Source organism: Bombus flavifrons, chromosome 12 (assembly GCF_040668555.2).
Source record: "Bombus flavifrons isolate JBK064 chromosome 12, iyBomFlav1_principal, whole genome shotgun sequence".
NCBI classification, from domain to species: Eukaryota; Metazoa; Arthropoda; class Insecta; order Hymenoptera; family Apidae; genus Bombus; species Bombus flavifrons.
Window position 1 is genome coordinate 573,376 of NC_138453.1, and position 16,595 is coordinate 589,970.

General features: G+C 34.3%; 1 protein-coding gene across 1 annotated transcript; it reads right to left on the bottom strand.

Moving 5' to 3' along the window:
- Nucleotides 1-6,589: 6,589 nt before the first annotated feature.
- LOC138185681 (tachykinin-like peptides receptor 86C) lies at nucleotides 6,590-12,671 on the bottom strand. Its single transcript, XM_069124818.1, has 3 exons — nucleotides 12,595-12,671; nucleotides 9,916-10,066; nucleotides 6,590-6,860 (listed from the first exon to the last, which is right to left on the bottom strand). Exons 2-3 carry the CDS (start codon nucleotides 10,024-10,026, stop codon nucleotides 6,675-6,677), a joined length of 297 nt encoding a protein of 98 aa, XP_068980919.1. The 5' UTR covers nucleotides 10,027-10,066; nucleotides 12,595-12,671; the 3' UTR covers nucleotides 6,590-6,674.
- Nucleotides 12,672-16,595: the final 3,924 nt, after the last annotated feature.

Consider the following 16,595-nt stretch of genomic DNA (forward strand, 5'->3'; position numbering starts at 1 on the left):
GATGTCGGGGGTTTCTTTATTTATTAGGGTTAGCATACTGTATCTTTTTTGATTTGAAATTAGGGAGTTGGCATTTATTGCAATTATTTTCAGATCTTTTAAGTTTAATTTATTTGTTTTTTGCTGTACTTGTTGGTTTTGAGGTTTTTGGTTATTTGTCATATATGCTATTGAAAGTGTTGAAGATGGCGTCGATCCTTTCTTCATGCGTTGATAGTGTTGTTTTTATGTCGTTTAATTGCATTTGCTGTTCTTTTAGCGCTTGGAGTATGCTTTTTTTGAAGTCTTCAATGATGTTTGTTATGTTTAGTTGGGGGGTGTTGTCGATTGTAGATGGGCTTTGGCCTGGGCGCGGATCTAAGTTTGTTTTTTGTGGTGTGTCTTCGGTTGTTTTATTTTTTATTATTTGCCGTTTCACTATGTCCGAGAACTTTAGTTCTGGGACGTATTTACGGCTGATTTGGGCAATTCGTTCTGCTTTTGTTTCTTTGTCTTTTTTTATCTTTTTTGATAAGTTTTTGCGTATTTCTACGAGTTTGGGGCACCCCTTGTATGACGCTGGGTGTCCGTAGTTTTTGCAGATTACGCAGAATATTTTGTCCTTAGTGACTGCGTCTTCTTTTTTTATTTTGCAGTCGCCTGGGCCATGGGGCTCTGTGCATTTTACACAGCGATAGTTTAGGTTGCAGTTTTGTGCAGTGTGCCCTAGTCGCTGGCATTTATGACATTGAATTATGTCATCCTTTCTTTTTATTATTTTTTCCCATTTTATCTTAAAATAGTTAAAATGGTTTATTTTTATTAGATTGCTTATATTGCTGTGAGGGGATAGTTGAATTATATAAATTGGGAGCAGTATGTTGTTCTCCCTTGATCTTTTTGTCGTGAACCGTGAGACTTTCGTAAATTGTACGTCGTCTATTTGTAGTGATTGTAGGTCTGCGAGTATTTCTGTTTCGGTGTAGCTGTTGTCTAGTCCTTTTAGTAAGTATGTGTGGTGTTTTTCTGTTTTGGGTGTGTAGGTGTAGTAGGTTGTGTTTGCTGCTCTGAGTGTTTCTTTGGCTTTGTGGAAGTCGGGTATGTTTCGTAGGTATAGCGCATGTTTACCTGTGTGTATCCTTTTAATGTGGAAATTTTTAATATTTGACACTTTTTCCATGAGGGCTATTGTGTCTTTTGGGTCTTGGGTTGTGATAACGATGGGTGGAGGTTTGATTTCCCTTGTAGCGATAGGGGCGTTCGTACGTTCATCTGCGGTGTGTCTGCTGGGGTGTCCGTTCGGTGTCCGGCTCCCCTTTGGCGATGATGTTGGCGCTAGGCCTCCAGGGTTGTTCGCTGAGGCCTGTCGCCTCTCCGGTGATGGAAGTCTTGGCGATGTGGTGGGTCTGTGTTTACCCATTTTGCCTCTTAATGAGTCGTTTTTTTTTTTATTTGCTCTAAGGTTGAGCACGGCGTTGAGTAGTTTGTTGCATCCTGTTGGGGATGAGATTCTGGTTCGGTTTGTAATATTTCGAATCTATTGCTGGTTGTAATTGCTAGAGGTGGGGTTGCTCTTATGGGCCTCATGGTTGCGAATTCCGCAGCTTTTTCTTCCTGTGTGCGGAGAATTTCCTCGTTTGCGTTTACGAGTCTTTTTGTCCTGGCAATCAGGTTTGGTTGTGGATTGAGTTTCCGCGTCTTTTGCGCGGAAAGTCCTAAGCTATTGTTGATTTCTATAATTGCTTTCTGTGCGTTTATTTTTCTTTTTAGCGTTTGTTTTTTTGATAAGTCTAGGGCGGATTCCGTTTTCTTGCTTTTTGCTTCATTCTCGGTGGCTCCTATTTTTTTATATACCTTAATTTTGTTTTTTTTTTTATTATTGTTTTATGGCGATGATGTCACTGCAATGTTTTTCACTGTTTGACACTTTTTCACTTGTTATCACTTTTTCCTTTACTTATTTGAGAGTGTTTTTTTTTTTTTTTTTGCTTTGACGCGCGCACTGTTAGGACCTAAGCCTGGTGTCCCTTTCTGGGCTGTGAGGTCCGTCCTGTTCGGAGGTTTACGGTCAACTCCGGAGCTAACCGGGCTCTTTACGTATTGCTTGCTTAAACCTACATTTATGTTTAATCCATTTTTTCCACAATCACCATTCTTTTATCTTCTATCTTTTCATCATAAAAATATTTTACATACATCCTATTATTCTCTACCCTTTCTTCCATTCGCCACCCATTTACCAGTTATTAAATTTACCAAATCCTATAAATTTCTCTCTTCTTTCTGTGCCAACTTTCCTTTCTCGAACAACATTACGCCTTTCAACAATTTCCTTTCTCTCTATTCCCTTCCGCTAAACCTTCTTCCAACGTTCTTATTTCCTGTCCGACTCCGTAAGGCACTATAATTCTCACCGAAACTTACACTGAGGATATAATTACCACCATATTTCCTATAATTCTATATAATCACTACATTTAATAATACCGTTCCATTTTATTTCTAATACCTTTCGTGTTCTTCCTTATTAATATATTTCCAGATATAATTACTACCTTTCGTAATGGTATTTTATTCCATTACCCATACATTTTACAATTACACCTTTCTTATCGCAACCATATTCTTAACCTTTAAAAGCTATTCTATCTGTCATTTATTTTTTTAAAGCTTACTTTCACAATTTATGGTCAATAGTCGAATAAACAACGCGCACGTATCTCCTAAATGTATCTTTATTTATTCTTTAGTCTCCTAGAATCCAAATAAATCCATTCTTTTGCCATCCAGAAAATTATATTGCCTTGCGTATTACCTATTATCATTTTATACTCTCTTTTCCTTCTTTTCTTACTTCTTTCAACTTTCACGCATCTAACGTCTACAATCCTTTTACATATTTTACAATTTTCTAGCAAAACTAACCCATGTTTTGACAAATTCCCATGCTGTATCAACATCGCTATTACCTTTCCTGCTCCACCTTTCACACACCCAAGTTAGGAACGCGTTTATTTTTATTTACGCATCTTTATTATACACCTCGTCTTTTCACCCTGTATTTTTACGCTCTTATCGTTACTTGTTTTACGCAAAACGTTTCACATTTCCAAACGATTTTATTTGCACTTCTTATTTACACATTTACAAGATACTTCTCCCTGTCCTCCCCTCGTTTCACACTTTTTCTCCCACGCTCGCACGCAACCAACCAGATAATACATTTTCTCGTTATCAACGATTAAACGCTCTTTTCCTTCTTCCTCTTGTTAATCCTCTTGTTAATCCTCTTGCAGCTCGTTGTTATTCGTCACAGTCCATTTCTCCAGATGCACCGTCCATCCATGCTCGCAGGGCAATTTATACAAAGAAGAACAAACCGATACGATAACCTATAACTAGATATGAGATAATTAGAATTACCGTTCGCCACAGTGATGCCACAATGTGCGATCAACGTACCTTTGCGTTAAATTTCCAGTTACACAAAATATCGTACACAGCCCCGACCAACTCTGAAAAACTCTGCAACAGTGGAACGTGGCCGTCAGACGGCAGAGTCACCATCATGAACTACGCACAGTTTGGATCGATCACTTTGTCCAATAAACTATTCGAATACTTTCGAATAAATTTAATACACTATATATATAATACTATATAATATATATTATACCAGGTATGTAAATATGAAACCGGATCGGTTTGAGGCAAACCAGTCATCGAGCCATTTTCGTACATTTTCGTAAGAAGTGAAGTGCTGGTCGGAAAGTGCGTGTCCCATAGATGCAAATAAATAGTAATCGGATGGAGCCAAGTCTGGTGAGTAAGCCGCGTGCAAAAATATTTCCCAACTGAACGCTTCGATCGTTTCCTTGACCATTTTTGCTGTATGCGATGGTGCATTATCACGAAGCAAAATTGCTTTGTGTTGCCTTTTTTGATATTCTGGTCGTTTTTCACGCAAAGCTTGATTCAAATCGATCATTTGTTGTCGGTAGCGTTCGGTATTAACGGTTTCGCCAAGTTTTAACAGCTCGATGGTCTTTTTCGGTGGTCTTCCACGTTCTTCGTTCCTCGCGTCAAAATTGCCACTTCTGAATTTTTTAAACCACTCAAAGCACTGTGATTTACCAAGAGCATGCTCACCGTAAGCTTCGACAAGCATTCCATGCGATTCTGCAGCAGTTTTCTTCAAATGGTAACAGAAAATCAATGCTGTCCGCAAATCGTAGTTTCCAGGCACAAAATTTGACATGTTCAACGCTATTACAAACTATGCTGTTGTATGAAACTTGTATTGTTCCGAGTCGAAAATGTTTGTGAGATATCAACAAAGACTTTTGGCATCAATGACGCAGTTTAATGATAATTACATTATCAGCTAGGGCCATCTATAGGCAAATTCCGGTTTCATACTTACAGACCTGATATACATTACGTGGTAATGACAAAATCTCCAATCACTTAGTTGCCAACCCAATATCACGTTATATAGTATTACGTTATTTAGAATTACGTTATAATGTATTACGTTATATAGTATTAGATAGGTACAAGAACAAGGACAGAGTTATAATAAGTTAACATTTATTATGATACTTACAATCATCACAAGAGTTTACTATTTACAAAGAAAATTTGTTTATTATGTTATTCACATGTTATTTATCAGACGGTAGTTGTGTCTTGTTTGTGATCGTTTATACATATAGATCGCATTCGTATATTTTGCATCTGTGTCTTTGCCATGTTATGCTTCCAACGTAACGAAGTGGATTTAAGACGACCTGAGAATAAATTAGTAAATTTATGTTTAATTAATCAAATTTATACTTGTAGCATTAAACGCAAATTTTATTATTCGTTGTAAATTATCAACTAATAACTTCCTAAATACGCAAAATAAAAATGTAATGATGCATTAAATGACATGTTCGATAATAAAATAAATAGTTCGATAGTAAAAAATTTATCGTAACCTTCTAACAAGTGCGCAACAGTCTCCTAACAAAAGTCATAATCTAACGAATGCCGACATCACCAGAATGAAAAGTTTGAAATATTGCATTTGAGATCGTATTTATTAGATAACTATCGATATTTAAAAATTAACCAAAATATCCCTCAGATATCTTAAGCAATCAACTATGTGTAAAATATAATATAATCCAATAATTGCTTACCTGAGTTATAAGATATCACATCTGTTCGCTTTACGAAGTCATGCATTGGAGAATCGTCGCAGTTTGTACGTTTGCATATTATTAGTTGGAAATAGAGCCGAAACCTGTAAGAAAATCAAAAGACATCAATTTACAATCTACGTGATTCATATATACGTACGTAGTTGTATTTAAAAAATTAATCAGTGAATTCCGTCGAATATTTTACGCGTTAAAAAGTTACGTATTAAGAATCGTAACAAGACACTAATACTCTAAAGATATAAACATGCTCACTGGACAATTACAAAATAAAATCAGGTTATAAAAATTCTCCGAATTTTTTAAGGATCAAGTTCGTAGCCAAAAAATTTGAAAAAAGATCACAAACATGTATGCCATTGTACAGAATACCTTTGATTTTTGTCATAAGTGTCAATTAAGTAGAACAAAAAGAGTGGAGCTTAAACTGTAAATTGCGTTTCTGGCTTCTGTAACTATCCTTGTAGTAGGAGTAGTGGCTTGATACTTTGCAAAAACATATTTGTACTATAAAGATGTATTTACTATAAAAATGATTCTATGCCAGCACTCCATTGGTTATTTGTTATTTGCGCAAATTCCAAATTTTTGTTGTTGTTTGCTTCATTTTCAAAATATTTTCTATATGTACATCATATTATGATATCTTTGATTTTGTAAAAAGCTGCACAGATGTTACATAGATTAACGTCCAAGTTACTTTTAAGATGATTTCTAATTTCTATGGCATCTTCAGAGTTTACTTTATCATTCGAATGATAAATAGTCTGTCCAAGTTAATGAATATTCTGTGAATGTTCATTTGCAGAATCATATTTTGCGGTCTTCCTTATTCCATATCTATGAATTATACATGCGGTGGATCTATTAGGTACAGTTCTCAAAAAAGTAAACTTTTACATTAATAATGCAAATCTAGGTAAATTTATTTATTGGTAATTTTTACTGAATGAAATTTTATGCATTGCTAGCGTCCTTAACGTTCTTAAATACTCTGTTATAATTAATTATTATTAAAGAGTGGTGCATGCGTTATAGATTCTTTCGTAAACTCTGTGAATTAAGTCGACTCATGAACGATTTTTGTTATGCTTGCAAGTACATTTGATCTCCTGCATAGTGTCTATTCTAAAAGTTTTGCGCGAATACTATTGTTTTATAAAAATTATTTACTAAACCGATTTTTTATGGAGAATTGTTTGAAACTGGTCGGCGTACGAATACATTTCATATCAACTGTAGACGCGTTTAATGTCTGCTGTGATATTCATCTTTTGACTTTTAATTACCTAATTCTCTCTCATCATCTCGAACAATGCATTTGGCGGTTTCAACAATGTTTCGATGGAATATCGATTTTCGATACTGTATAATACCATACTAACAAAACATTTTTACTTCCTCGCTTTCATCTTCTTTACCATCTTAAGAACGTACCTTTTTTAGGAACAAGATATTATCAAGATATGAAACTCACCTATTGTTCATTCAGTAGTATATGATAGGATTTACCATGGCATTTGACATGGCGAGCCAATAGAAACTTAAATAAACGTGTGGGATGTTGCTATTTTCCGCCAAATGCTTGTGGTGATAAAGGAAGAAAAAAAACCCTTGATAAGGTAGCCAACAGATAGCGAATATCACAACTACGATGATAAACATCTTCACAACCTGTAAGAAAATGTGAAAACTATATATTGTTTTGTCCATTGTAAAATAATGAAATATTCTATATGAAATTATTCATAAGTAGCAATATTCCAATGAAATATTCGATTACGAAAAATCGACCTGAACTGTGTAAATTGCTATCCAACTGTAAGTATCGGCTAGTTTGTGTATTCTTATGTAATTTTAGATGTTTATGGATGTAGCTAGAAAAAAAGATGTGTTTTGTATAGAAACTTTTTCCCACCCACCAAATAATTATAATGAGCGATTTGTTTTAGATGCTTTATGTATTTTTGCATATCATGTGAATACTATGCATTTTTATATTTCCTGCAAAGACATAAATCTCTGCAGTATAGTAATAATTACAATTTTTGTGAAATCCTTACTCTGTCTGAAATCTGTACTCGTACATACATGCATAGTACATTCTCGGGGCATAATATGCATGAAATATTATAGATACATGTGATAATAGGAGATAATAGAAGATATGATAAAAAAAAAAAAAAAAAACTATATAATTGGTTTCAATTCAGAAAAAAATGATTCCTATATATATTATAAATACGTCTGGATGAGTTTCATGAGGCAAATAATATGCACTAAAAGACAAATTCGAAAAAAATGGTACTAGTTTTATTTCAACATAATAAGTCGTTCTGCAATGTCCGATAGTCTCAAGGTAATTTTCGGCACATTATTATTTTTCGTTCTCACTGCCTAATTATCAATTCGCTAACTCGGCTAGTCTTTCTGTCGTATTATTAATTGTCTTAACTTACTTCTGAATTATGGTTCTATATTACAGTTATTATTTGTTGGTTGAGAAAAATTTTCTAATAGCTATATTACATCTTCCAAAAAACGCTCTCACAAAAATCATTTTCCATGTTAACAAATATTTCGTAGCTCTTTGATAACAAATTAAATATTAATCCGATGAAAACCTTTAACCACCTCTGGATTAATCGATCAAGATTAATCAAGATTAATCAAGATTAATCAAGATTAGGAAATGTAAACTTAACATTCTCAATGAATTATCACGAGGATCGATTAATATTTTGCAGTAGATTTCCTCTGAGCTAACCTTTTTTAACCTTTTTAAGTAGAAAGAGTTTGATCGGTTGTCCCAAGAAACATTTAATTAATTAGATTCGGCGTTCTTGTCATACTTTTTTTAGAACAAAAGTACGACGATAATTTGACCTACATTATCCAAGTACCTTTAATGAATGAAATTCCATTCATTCTGAAGGTTCTTCGACTCAACGGTCAGTTGAAAAAAGATTAGCCCTCAGGAAACTCAATTAAAATGAAATTCTCACTCAAAAGAATTAATTGAGAAAACTCTACGATACGACCGTCGTTATTCAAAGCTAAAATGTTACGTCATTTTAGTCAAATCTAACACGAAACATACGTCACCGTCAAAAACACGACGTTACTCGAAAATGAGATCGTATCATATATTTATATGAATTTCTTTTCTTGTATTTTACTGTGCTGAGTCAAATCCTGTTATACTTCCCGCGTGTCCTCACTCACGCGGTATAATATAAAAAAAAAAAGTGAACGTCGATCCTTTCTCCATACAGCCACAAAATATAATATTTACTCAAATTTACTATTTAATGAGAAATTACAATTTAATGGCGTGACCTGGCGCACAAATGTTGTTTAAAGAATTGAAGTCCACCAAGTAAAGCGTAACGAGAATTTGGCTTATTGAGGTCTTGTAGTATAACTTGGCTCTTTTGCATTAGGTCTTCCTATAAGCCATAAACAATATAATCGTTGGTTTTCGTATACTCGATGAAAATAAACAATAGCATCTTGACGATTGATCAATTATAAACTTTTTTGTATCTTCCATAATTCAGCATCTTTCTCTACCAACTTTTCTATTCCAATTTCTTCAAACTCTGATTGTAACAATTCCGATTGTTTTCAACTTAACTCTCAGAGTAACTGCGATACTTCTGGGACGAGCCAATATAATTTTATCACTAACCTCCCGATAATTCTACAACTTCTTTTACAACTCTTTTTTCAGTTGCATAAAGAGCAGTTTTGCAAAGGGTTTCTCGAAACCAATGACACCTGGCGCGTACTGTTGGCTTTTGTTTGCTTCGTGCTATTCCCACGTTCTCGTCGCTCGCGAGGTGATTCCACGCTATCGGATATTTCTTATTCGAATGCAACGGACTCGCTCTTATTCAGCCCGGTATTATGCCACTGGTTACTGTAGAAACAGATGGTGATTTTTCTACAGCAATAATGGATTTCCACATACGACGATACATACATTTCGACTGTGTATAAGAAAGTCGGTTAAAGCAATCGTTGCACGTTAAACTCATCGCCATTCATATCGAGAACTAACTCTACGATACAAAGTTTCTCATGCATTTCTATTATCAGAATTTGACATATCTAGATTTTATGTCTCGATTGTCATAGTCGATAAATTTTATGTCAAGTCTGTGCTATTATAGTAGATAGGTCAGTGCCTACTGAGAAGTATGGTACGCGGTTCGGAAGCTTATGAGCAGAGTCCAACAAAAGTGCAGAGGACTCTACAAAGTTTCAACGACGTCAATGATTTAGATAACATCGTCAAAGAAAAAGAGAGCTATACGACTACTCCACACCTCTGTTAGGTAAAAACGTCCATCCCGTGACCATGGCTACGTTTAGCGATCAGTTGTGTCACTTCGAGCCCAAGCCTACTGTCATAAATCTCGGCCAAACATAATCGGATTAAATCATAAACAACTACTTCCAAGTTTCGTTATTTAAGTACAGCTATAATAAAATGTCTAAGCTAAAGTATTAGGGACCTTCCCAAACATTCCAAAAGAAAGGCTCCGATGTCTTTTCATCTCCTATGTATGTATATATATATATATATATATATACATACATATATATTTATTTATTTATTTATTACATATGCACGCTTTTTAAAAATACCCATACCCACCGTAATTATATTATAGTCCTATTTTTCTAATATTATCATCGATTATATATACTTTACAGTTCTTACCTTCCGTTTAGATTTTATTGATTTCTTTTGGTAATACGTTAGCTCTCCTATGGATTTTGAGCCCCAGAGTTTTCGGCCCATTAGAGTATAACATATTGCCATCAACGCCATAGGTACTAGATACGTTACGCTCAAAAATACGATGTTATAACTGTAACAAAATAAATACTTCATTGAAAATACTAAAATAATTTCATGATATTTAGATATATGAACTGTTGCACCCTATAATTAAGGTTTTAAGCTTATTTTTTTACAACTACTACAGGATACTTACAGGCAAATCTTTGAAATTAGTGATCGGATCGATATCAAATCAATACTATCGATAACAGCTCGCAAATTATGACGTGTGAATAGTATCTAAGGCGTAGGTATCAAAAATACACAAATAATAATTATATCGATATGTAAGTACAAATAATATTGTGTGAAAGCGCGTTTTTCTTTGATAAGTCGCAAGATACGCAAAATTCGATAGGCATGTAGACTTTTGCGGCTGATCGTATGTGTTCATCGTTTGTTACAATATTTACGGAATTTTTCGCGGTCTTCGTGAAAAACTGAAAACGTGATATAAATCCAGCATTTTCTAAGAATTAATTAAAAGAGTCGCGTGGTGCAATACACGTAGTTATATAAAATCCAAACCCCGGGGAAATTCCACAACACTGACAGGAATCGTCCGAATATACTTTGCGATATTGCACAAGTTTTATTACTTCTCCACAATACTACACAATGGAATGTGAGCGCGAGTGAGCGAAAAATGTTAGCTTCTTTTCTTTCTTTTTAAAATAGTCTTTTCTTTCTTTTTAAAATTTCTTTTAAAATAGTAGCTTCTTTTTAGTAGTGGGTCAATTCAATGCTGTCATCGATCAATTATACCTGAACATTCCAGTCAGTTTTAACTTTAACATTCAAGCGAGTCAAAATTATAAAGCTATCAGGAACGATCAGGAGAATAAAATGATTTTAACAGCATAGTAATTCGAAACGTTTACTTATTCAAATTTGTTGCCTTAAATAGATAATAAGAAATAGATAATAAAAATAAATTAATGGAATGAAATTACGTGAGGTCGGTTAACGTGGAATTTATCCGAATTATATTATCTATTATATATTATACTTATCTTATTATATATTAACTATTTATCTGCGAAAATCGACACTTTTGCCTCGTTAAAAAATTGCTCTGCACAGCTCTGTTACTAGTTATTATTGGTAGCAAATATGTAATACGTAGCACTTGTAGGAGAAACGAATGAATATGAAAAGCAAATAACTATCTCGTCTTTGGAGAAGATCGAGGTAGGCGCGTGATAAATACGTCTATACCAATCGAAGCGTTCACACGACGATTCTCCAGCTGGGTTAATTTCCCACCGACAGATGTGAATTTTAATAAAAAACCAAACGGTAAATCGCATAATTATTTAAAGATAACATCTAACTAAATATGATGATATATTATTTAAATAATCACTTTCCAAATATTTTATTTAAATGAAGCCCAAGCTTGATGAATCGGTGGAGAAAGAATGAATAGGCAAATGCTTGAGCTACACTACTTATTGTTAGTTTAAATGATGTTATCCTTTGGTGTTAATTAGATGATGATATCCTCTGCGTCCAATTGAAGGGTTGTAGACTACAGCAGATAGCTTCCTTTGTATTCCATTTTTCTTCCTTTCCTCGTTCCTTTAGCCAAAGAGATATCCAATATTGCGTCTGACCGGCTCCTGTTCCAGCTTTAGCCAAATAGAAAGTCGATGATTGTCGAGTTGAGAAGTCGGAAGATGCTCAGTTTGCAGCTTTTCTCAGTTCTTGGAGGCTTCCAGGTTAAACGTCTGTTAGGTACGTTGCCGATGATTTTAAACTATTTTTCGTTTTAGACTATGTCAATTTGCGTTTGGCTGGGTTTACATTAGGCCAGTCGCGGGATCAAACGATTACATTTCAGTAGTTTGACCAGAGATCGGTCGACACATTATTATGATTAACATGATTCCAGTCTTTTTTGAATCGATGAAGGTGGTAGACTACACTGGCTATGAATTCACGCAAAGAAGATACCAAAGTGCTCTACCCTCCGTAAAACAAATGACTCGTGCTATTTCTCGTAACGCAACGTCGATGTATGTGTCACAAGAATCCATTAATTCTGTTTAAATGAATTGTTGTACTAGACCACAATCCATGAATATTGAAGAACCAGCTCGAAGAATCAAATTGTTTTCCGTATGTTCCCCGAATGAGTTCCATTGCAGCTGTACTACAATACAACCGGGAAAGCATGATAAATTCAACGACTGACTGACAACGAGTCGCACTTCTTGAGTGGCGGAGGAAATCTTGCAAAATGAAGGAATATTATAATTCAATTTTTCAGAACGTTATAACTTGAGTAACTGTCATGCTGCTTGGGACCTAAGAAAAGGCTACAATCAGTTACGCGAGCTTACGTATACTTGACTATTTAGTCACTCGTCAAATTCATTGCATATTCAATAATGAATGATTACAGCCTCGCGAGATCTTACAAGTGCTGATTTATGAACGTTTATAGTCACTGCTTGTACCGAAAAGTCTAAAGAATGGTGCTGCTATATTAATATATCTTAGAAACATAATTTAATGCACAAGATTATAATGATTAATACATGCTACACTTACGAGTATTCAATTCTGCTGAACAAATAAGTTCCGTCTGGCCAAACCAGGTAACACGAAATCCTAGTCTTGCCATTTGAATACCTATAATGAATCAGTAAATTTGACGTTACAAAAAGATGATACTTTTATAATAACTTTTATATATATATAAAAGTATATATACATATAGTATATATATATAAAAGTTATTATAAAAGTATCATCTTATAAAAGTATCAACTTATAAAAGTATCAAGTATATATATATATACTTTTACCGACATACCGACATATATATATATATGTCGGGTTTACATTGGAATTATGATTAGGGGCGTGAAACGAATCGTCGTTTGGTTTACGCATTGTCGATAAGCAATACAGAAGACATTGACTAGTGCAGATACGATTATTATAGAATTGGACAAGCAACCGTGGCAATTAGACACCCGAGAAACTAATGATAATGATCCTAGGTTCAATAACGAATCCGCGGTCGACGGGGTGATGGATGAACGTGCCCGCAAAATCTAAGTCGGACTCTTTGTTAAAACGGGGAATATCCACCGAGCGTGCAGACGCTAAGTAAGTCGCTAATACGATCTCGCGAGAGAATGACTTTTCGTCGCGATGATGCTGCAGAGGAAAAGTATGATGGGGTGTGTCTAAGGACACGAGATCATCGGATTCGTCGAGGATAGTCTTCGTTCAGAAAGTAAGGGAAATTAACGTTGCTGCTAATAGGTCAATCTCCATATCGGTGGTTAGAAAAAGATGCTAGCCGCCCTCGAGGAAAAGTTGCTAGTGGGAGACGCCGTTCGTTGAAAAATAGGTCTCTCCTATCTTCCCGTAGCTGGGACAAAGATTGTTTGTCTGTCTGAAGGACTTTAGCCAACTAAATCTTAAGATTTATAACGGGCCCTCAGGCTAGCCGAACATGTACTGCGAAGACGCATCGACATCTGGCAATCATCTTACTCGAAGAATAGGGTCTGCGTGTGGCGAGCCACGGGACAGAAACCGTTGAAATGTTTACTGTCGCGTGCCGTCGCAAATACTTCTTTTAAGGAGAGCTATAGAATTACTCCATACCTTTGTTAGACAAAGCGTCCATCCCGTGACCGCGGCTACGTTCGGCGACTGGTTGTCGCCTCGAGCCCAAGCTCATTATCACAAATCTCAAATAAATACAATCGGTTCGAATGTCGACAATTGTTTAATTACAACTCCGGTGTTCTTTCCTCTCCGACATATTATTATTATTAATTAGTTTGATTGAAAGTGGTTGCAAGTGGGTGTAGTGGATTGCAAAATTAATTGAGCACCGGTAGCAGTAGGTATACATATTTTGGACTTCTAATATTTACATTTATAGTAAATAATGCTTAAGCAGCAAAAAGGATTTTGTATTCTTTATACTACATTACATTACAATAAAGTATATAGATTCCAAAAAATATTACACAATCAATACTAAAATTCCTAGTTTTAATTATAAAATAAAAGTAATAGATACTTTTTCTTTTAGAACGTTAAATATTTTAGCGAATATCTCTTATGTGTAATAACGTATTTTAAACAATTTCTCATGTTACGCATTATTTTCTGTAAATAATTTGTTCCTATTTTTTACCGTTCTTCCATTAAACAGTTTCGAATAGGAAGAAGCTTGCTATGATCTACTGATATTGTGTTTGATAATGTAATTGTAATGTATCATGGGGACGTAATATAAATTTAGTTATCGTTCTTATTGTTCGAGTTTCGTATTTACATTCGATATATTACGAAATATACTTAAATTACTTGAAAATATAAAATTGCAAGAAAACCTAGTTAAACTAGTTGAACCTAGGATTAAGTGTAGTTGTGAATATCGCTGATGTTAATTTTTAAATCAACGATATCTGAGCTGTTGCAACCACCTTCGCAGACGCGTCTCCTCCTAACGAGGACAAACGTGAAGCGTTAGAAGTTCCCGGAAAGATTACGAAATTTTCCAGCTCGGAACTTCTGCAACGATATCGTTCTTGAATTATTTTTGAGATGCACAACACGTAGTCGGCTATTGAACGTGACAGAAAGCAAAAATCCTAGAGAAACCAATGATTATTGTAGCTAACACATGCCCTAAGATTTCTATTCAGAAGCAGCCTTCTTTCACGCTTTGCCAACAAAGATTTCACATATTTTCTTGCATGTTTTAAAACGCAACATATGTACATATAAATATTGAAATTTTGTTAAGAAAATTTTTTGTTATTATGTTATTATTAATGCCAGTCAATTTTTTCAAAATCATTTTAATATAAACGAAGCTACTTTTAGTTAAAAAAATTAATTTTTAGACAAATTAAATACTTAAATACAATGATCAAACTTATATTAACTAAGCGAATCCTTTAATTTATGTCTCTGCGATAGCTAAATGTGTATTAGCTTCCATAGGCATTAGGCCACTTATAGAAAATAAAATAAATCTAAAAATTGTCAGCGACTTATTGAAACCTTCGTGATTATCTCGTTTGGGTATTGACCTGTACGGTATTCGTATAGTCCATGTTATAATAAGAATTTCATAAATGCATCTTTTTTCATAAATTGATCCAGTAATTGATCTAGTGATTATTGCTAAGTTCAAGTGTTAAAATTTTAGAGTCGTCAACACGCGTTGGCTTCTTGAAGACAAAATATCCCTCGCAGTGGCATTGGTATTACTTTATGTAAAGATCACAAGAGATGATAAACGTGATAAATCAATTTCTGTAGAGTTTTTTGATTATGCGTTGAAGGTAATAAACAAGTGATTTAAAAATAGTTGACAAACTTTGCAAAAAAGCAGATATTTCTAACATCATTCGATACTTTTAAAATGTTCAGAACTGTCGAAACAAGCATAAATTTAATGCAACAAGCAAATAAAAAGTACGTTATTTATTTTGAAGTTGTTGTGCTCATAAGATTTTCTTTCCTGCAAGAAAAAGTAAAAAGTATGGCATACTTGCATTCAAAGATTTAATAGCTTTGATACAATGTTAAATTCCCATGTTAATAACGTGTAATTAGGAATCCAAACGATTTACAATGTTGACAAACTCTATTTTCCAGGCAAATATGTGTTTTAAAATTAAGATTTATGACACGGACATCGAAGATAGTGGACACATATAAATATTCGTTAAGGATCAACGTGTAGAAATCACTTTATGGATGCAGAAAATCTGGCTTCGTATAACCTATCGGGATCTGGCGGCTATATTCTCGATATCGCTAAACGTGTCATGAACTATTGACACAGTCGCGCAATTCATCATATAATAGCGTCATATAGCCATAAGTTGACACATCAGTTCTCATAGACACCTCTACACGTGTCGCTTTTTGCTCATTCTGCGATACAAGCAAATCTTTTTTATCGAGGCAAGTGGAATTTCCGTGGAAAGATTATCTCGAAGTACGTTGTATGTTATTCATCATCAAACAAAATACATTACCGTTACAATTATGATATAATACATAATTTTCTTAAGTCGTTAGATTACAGTTTGCTAAAAATAAATAAGATAGGGTTAGAAATTGCTGCTGTAAGTTTTGTAAATATACTGATATCCAAGCAAAATTTAACTTTGCTGTCGTTTAAAGTTTTTGTTTATAAAAGTGAAAAACATCCTTTCTTACTTACTTAAGGATATATGGACTAGTTTTTAAAGTTTGTAACAGAATGCTTCAAGAAGAGTAACGCACTTGGGAACATGAATAAATTGGTAGTTTCAGAACGATTCTGATGCAATTTTAATTGTAACGCAAAATTCTAACGAAGCGATAGAAAACGTGATTTTTCCGTAAAAGCTGCTAAGAGCAATTAAAAAGTAGGCAACCAAAAATCCTGTCTGTATTATGAACTGATATATCGAAATTAATATTAAATTAATTAAGCCAATTGAATTAACATTTCAGACAACTAACGCAAGTGTGCCTGCGTAGGTGCAGAATGTATACGGCCTTAGATCAATTGATGATTC

Coding starts and splice junctions, on each gene's coding strand:
- LOC138185681 (XM_069124818.1), bottom strand. CDS start 10,026: ATGGCGTTGATGGCAATATGTTATACTCTAATGGGCCGAAAACTCTGG. Junction 6,861..9,915: donor CAATAAAATCTAAACGGAAG/GTAAGAACTGTA, acceptor ATTTTCTTACAG/GTTGTGAAGATGTTTATCAT.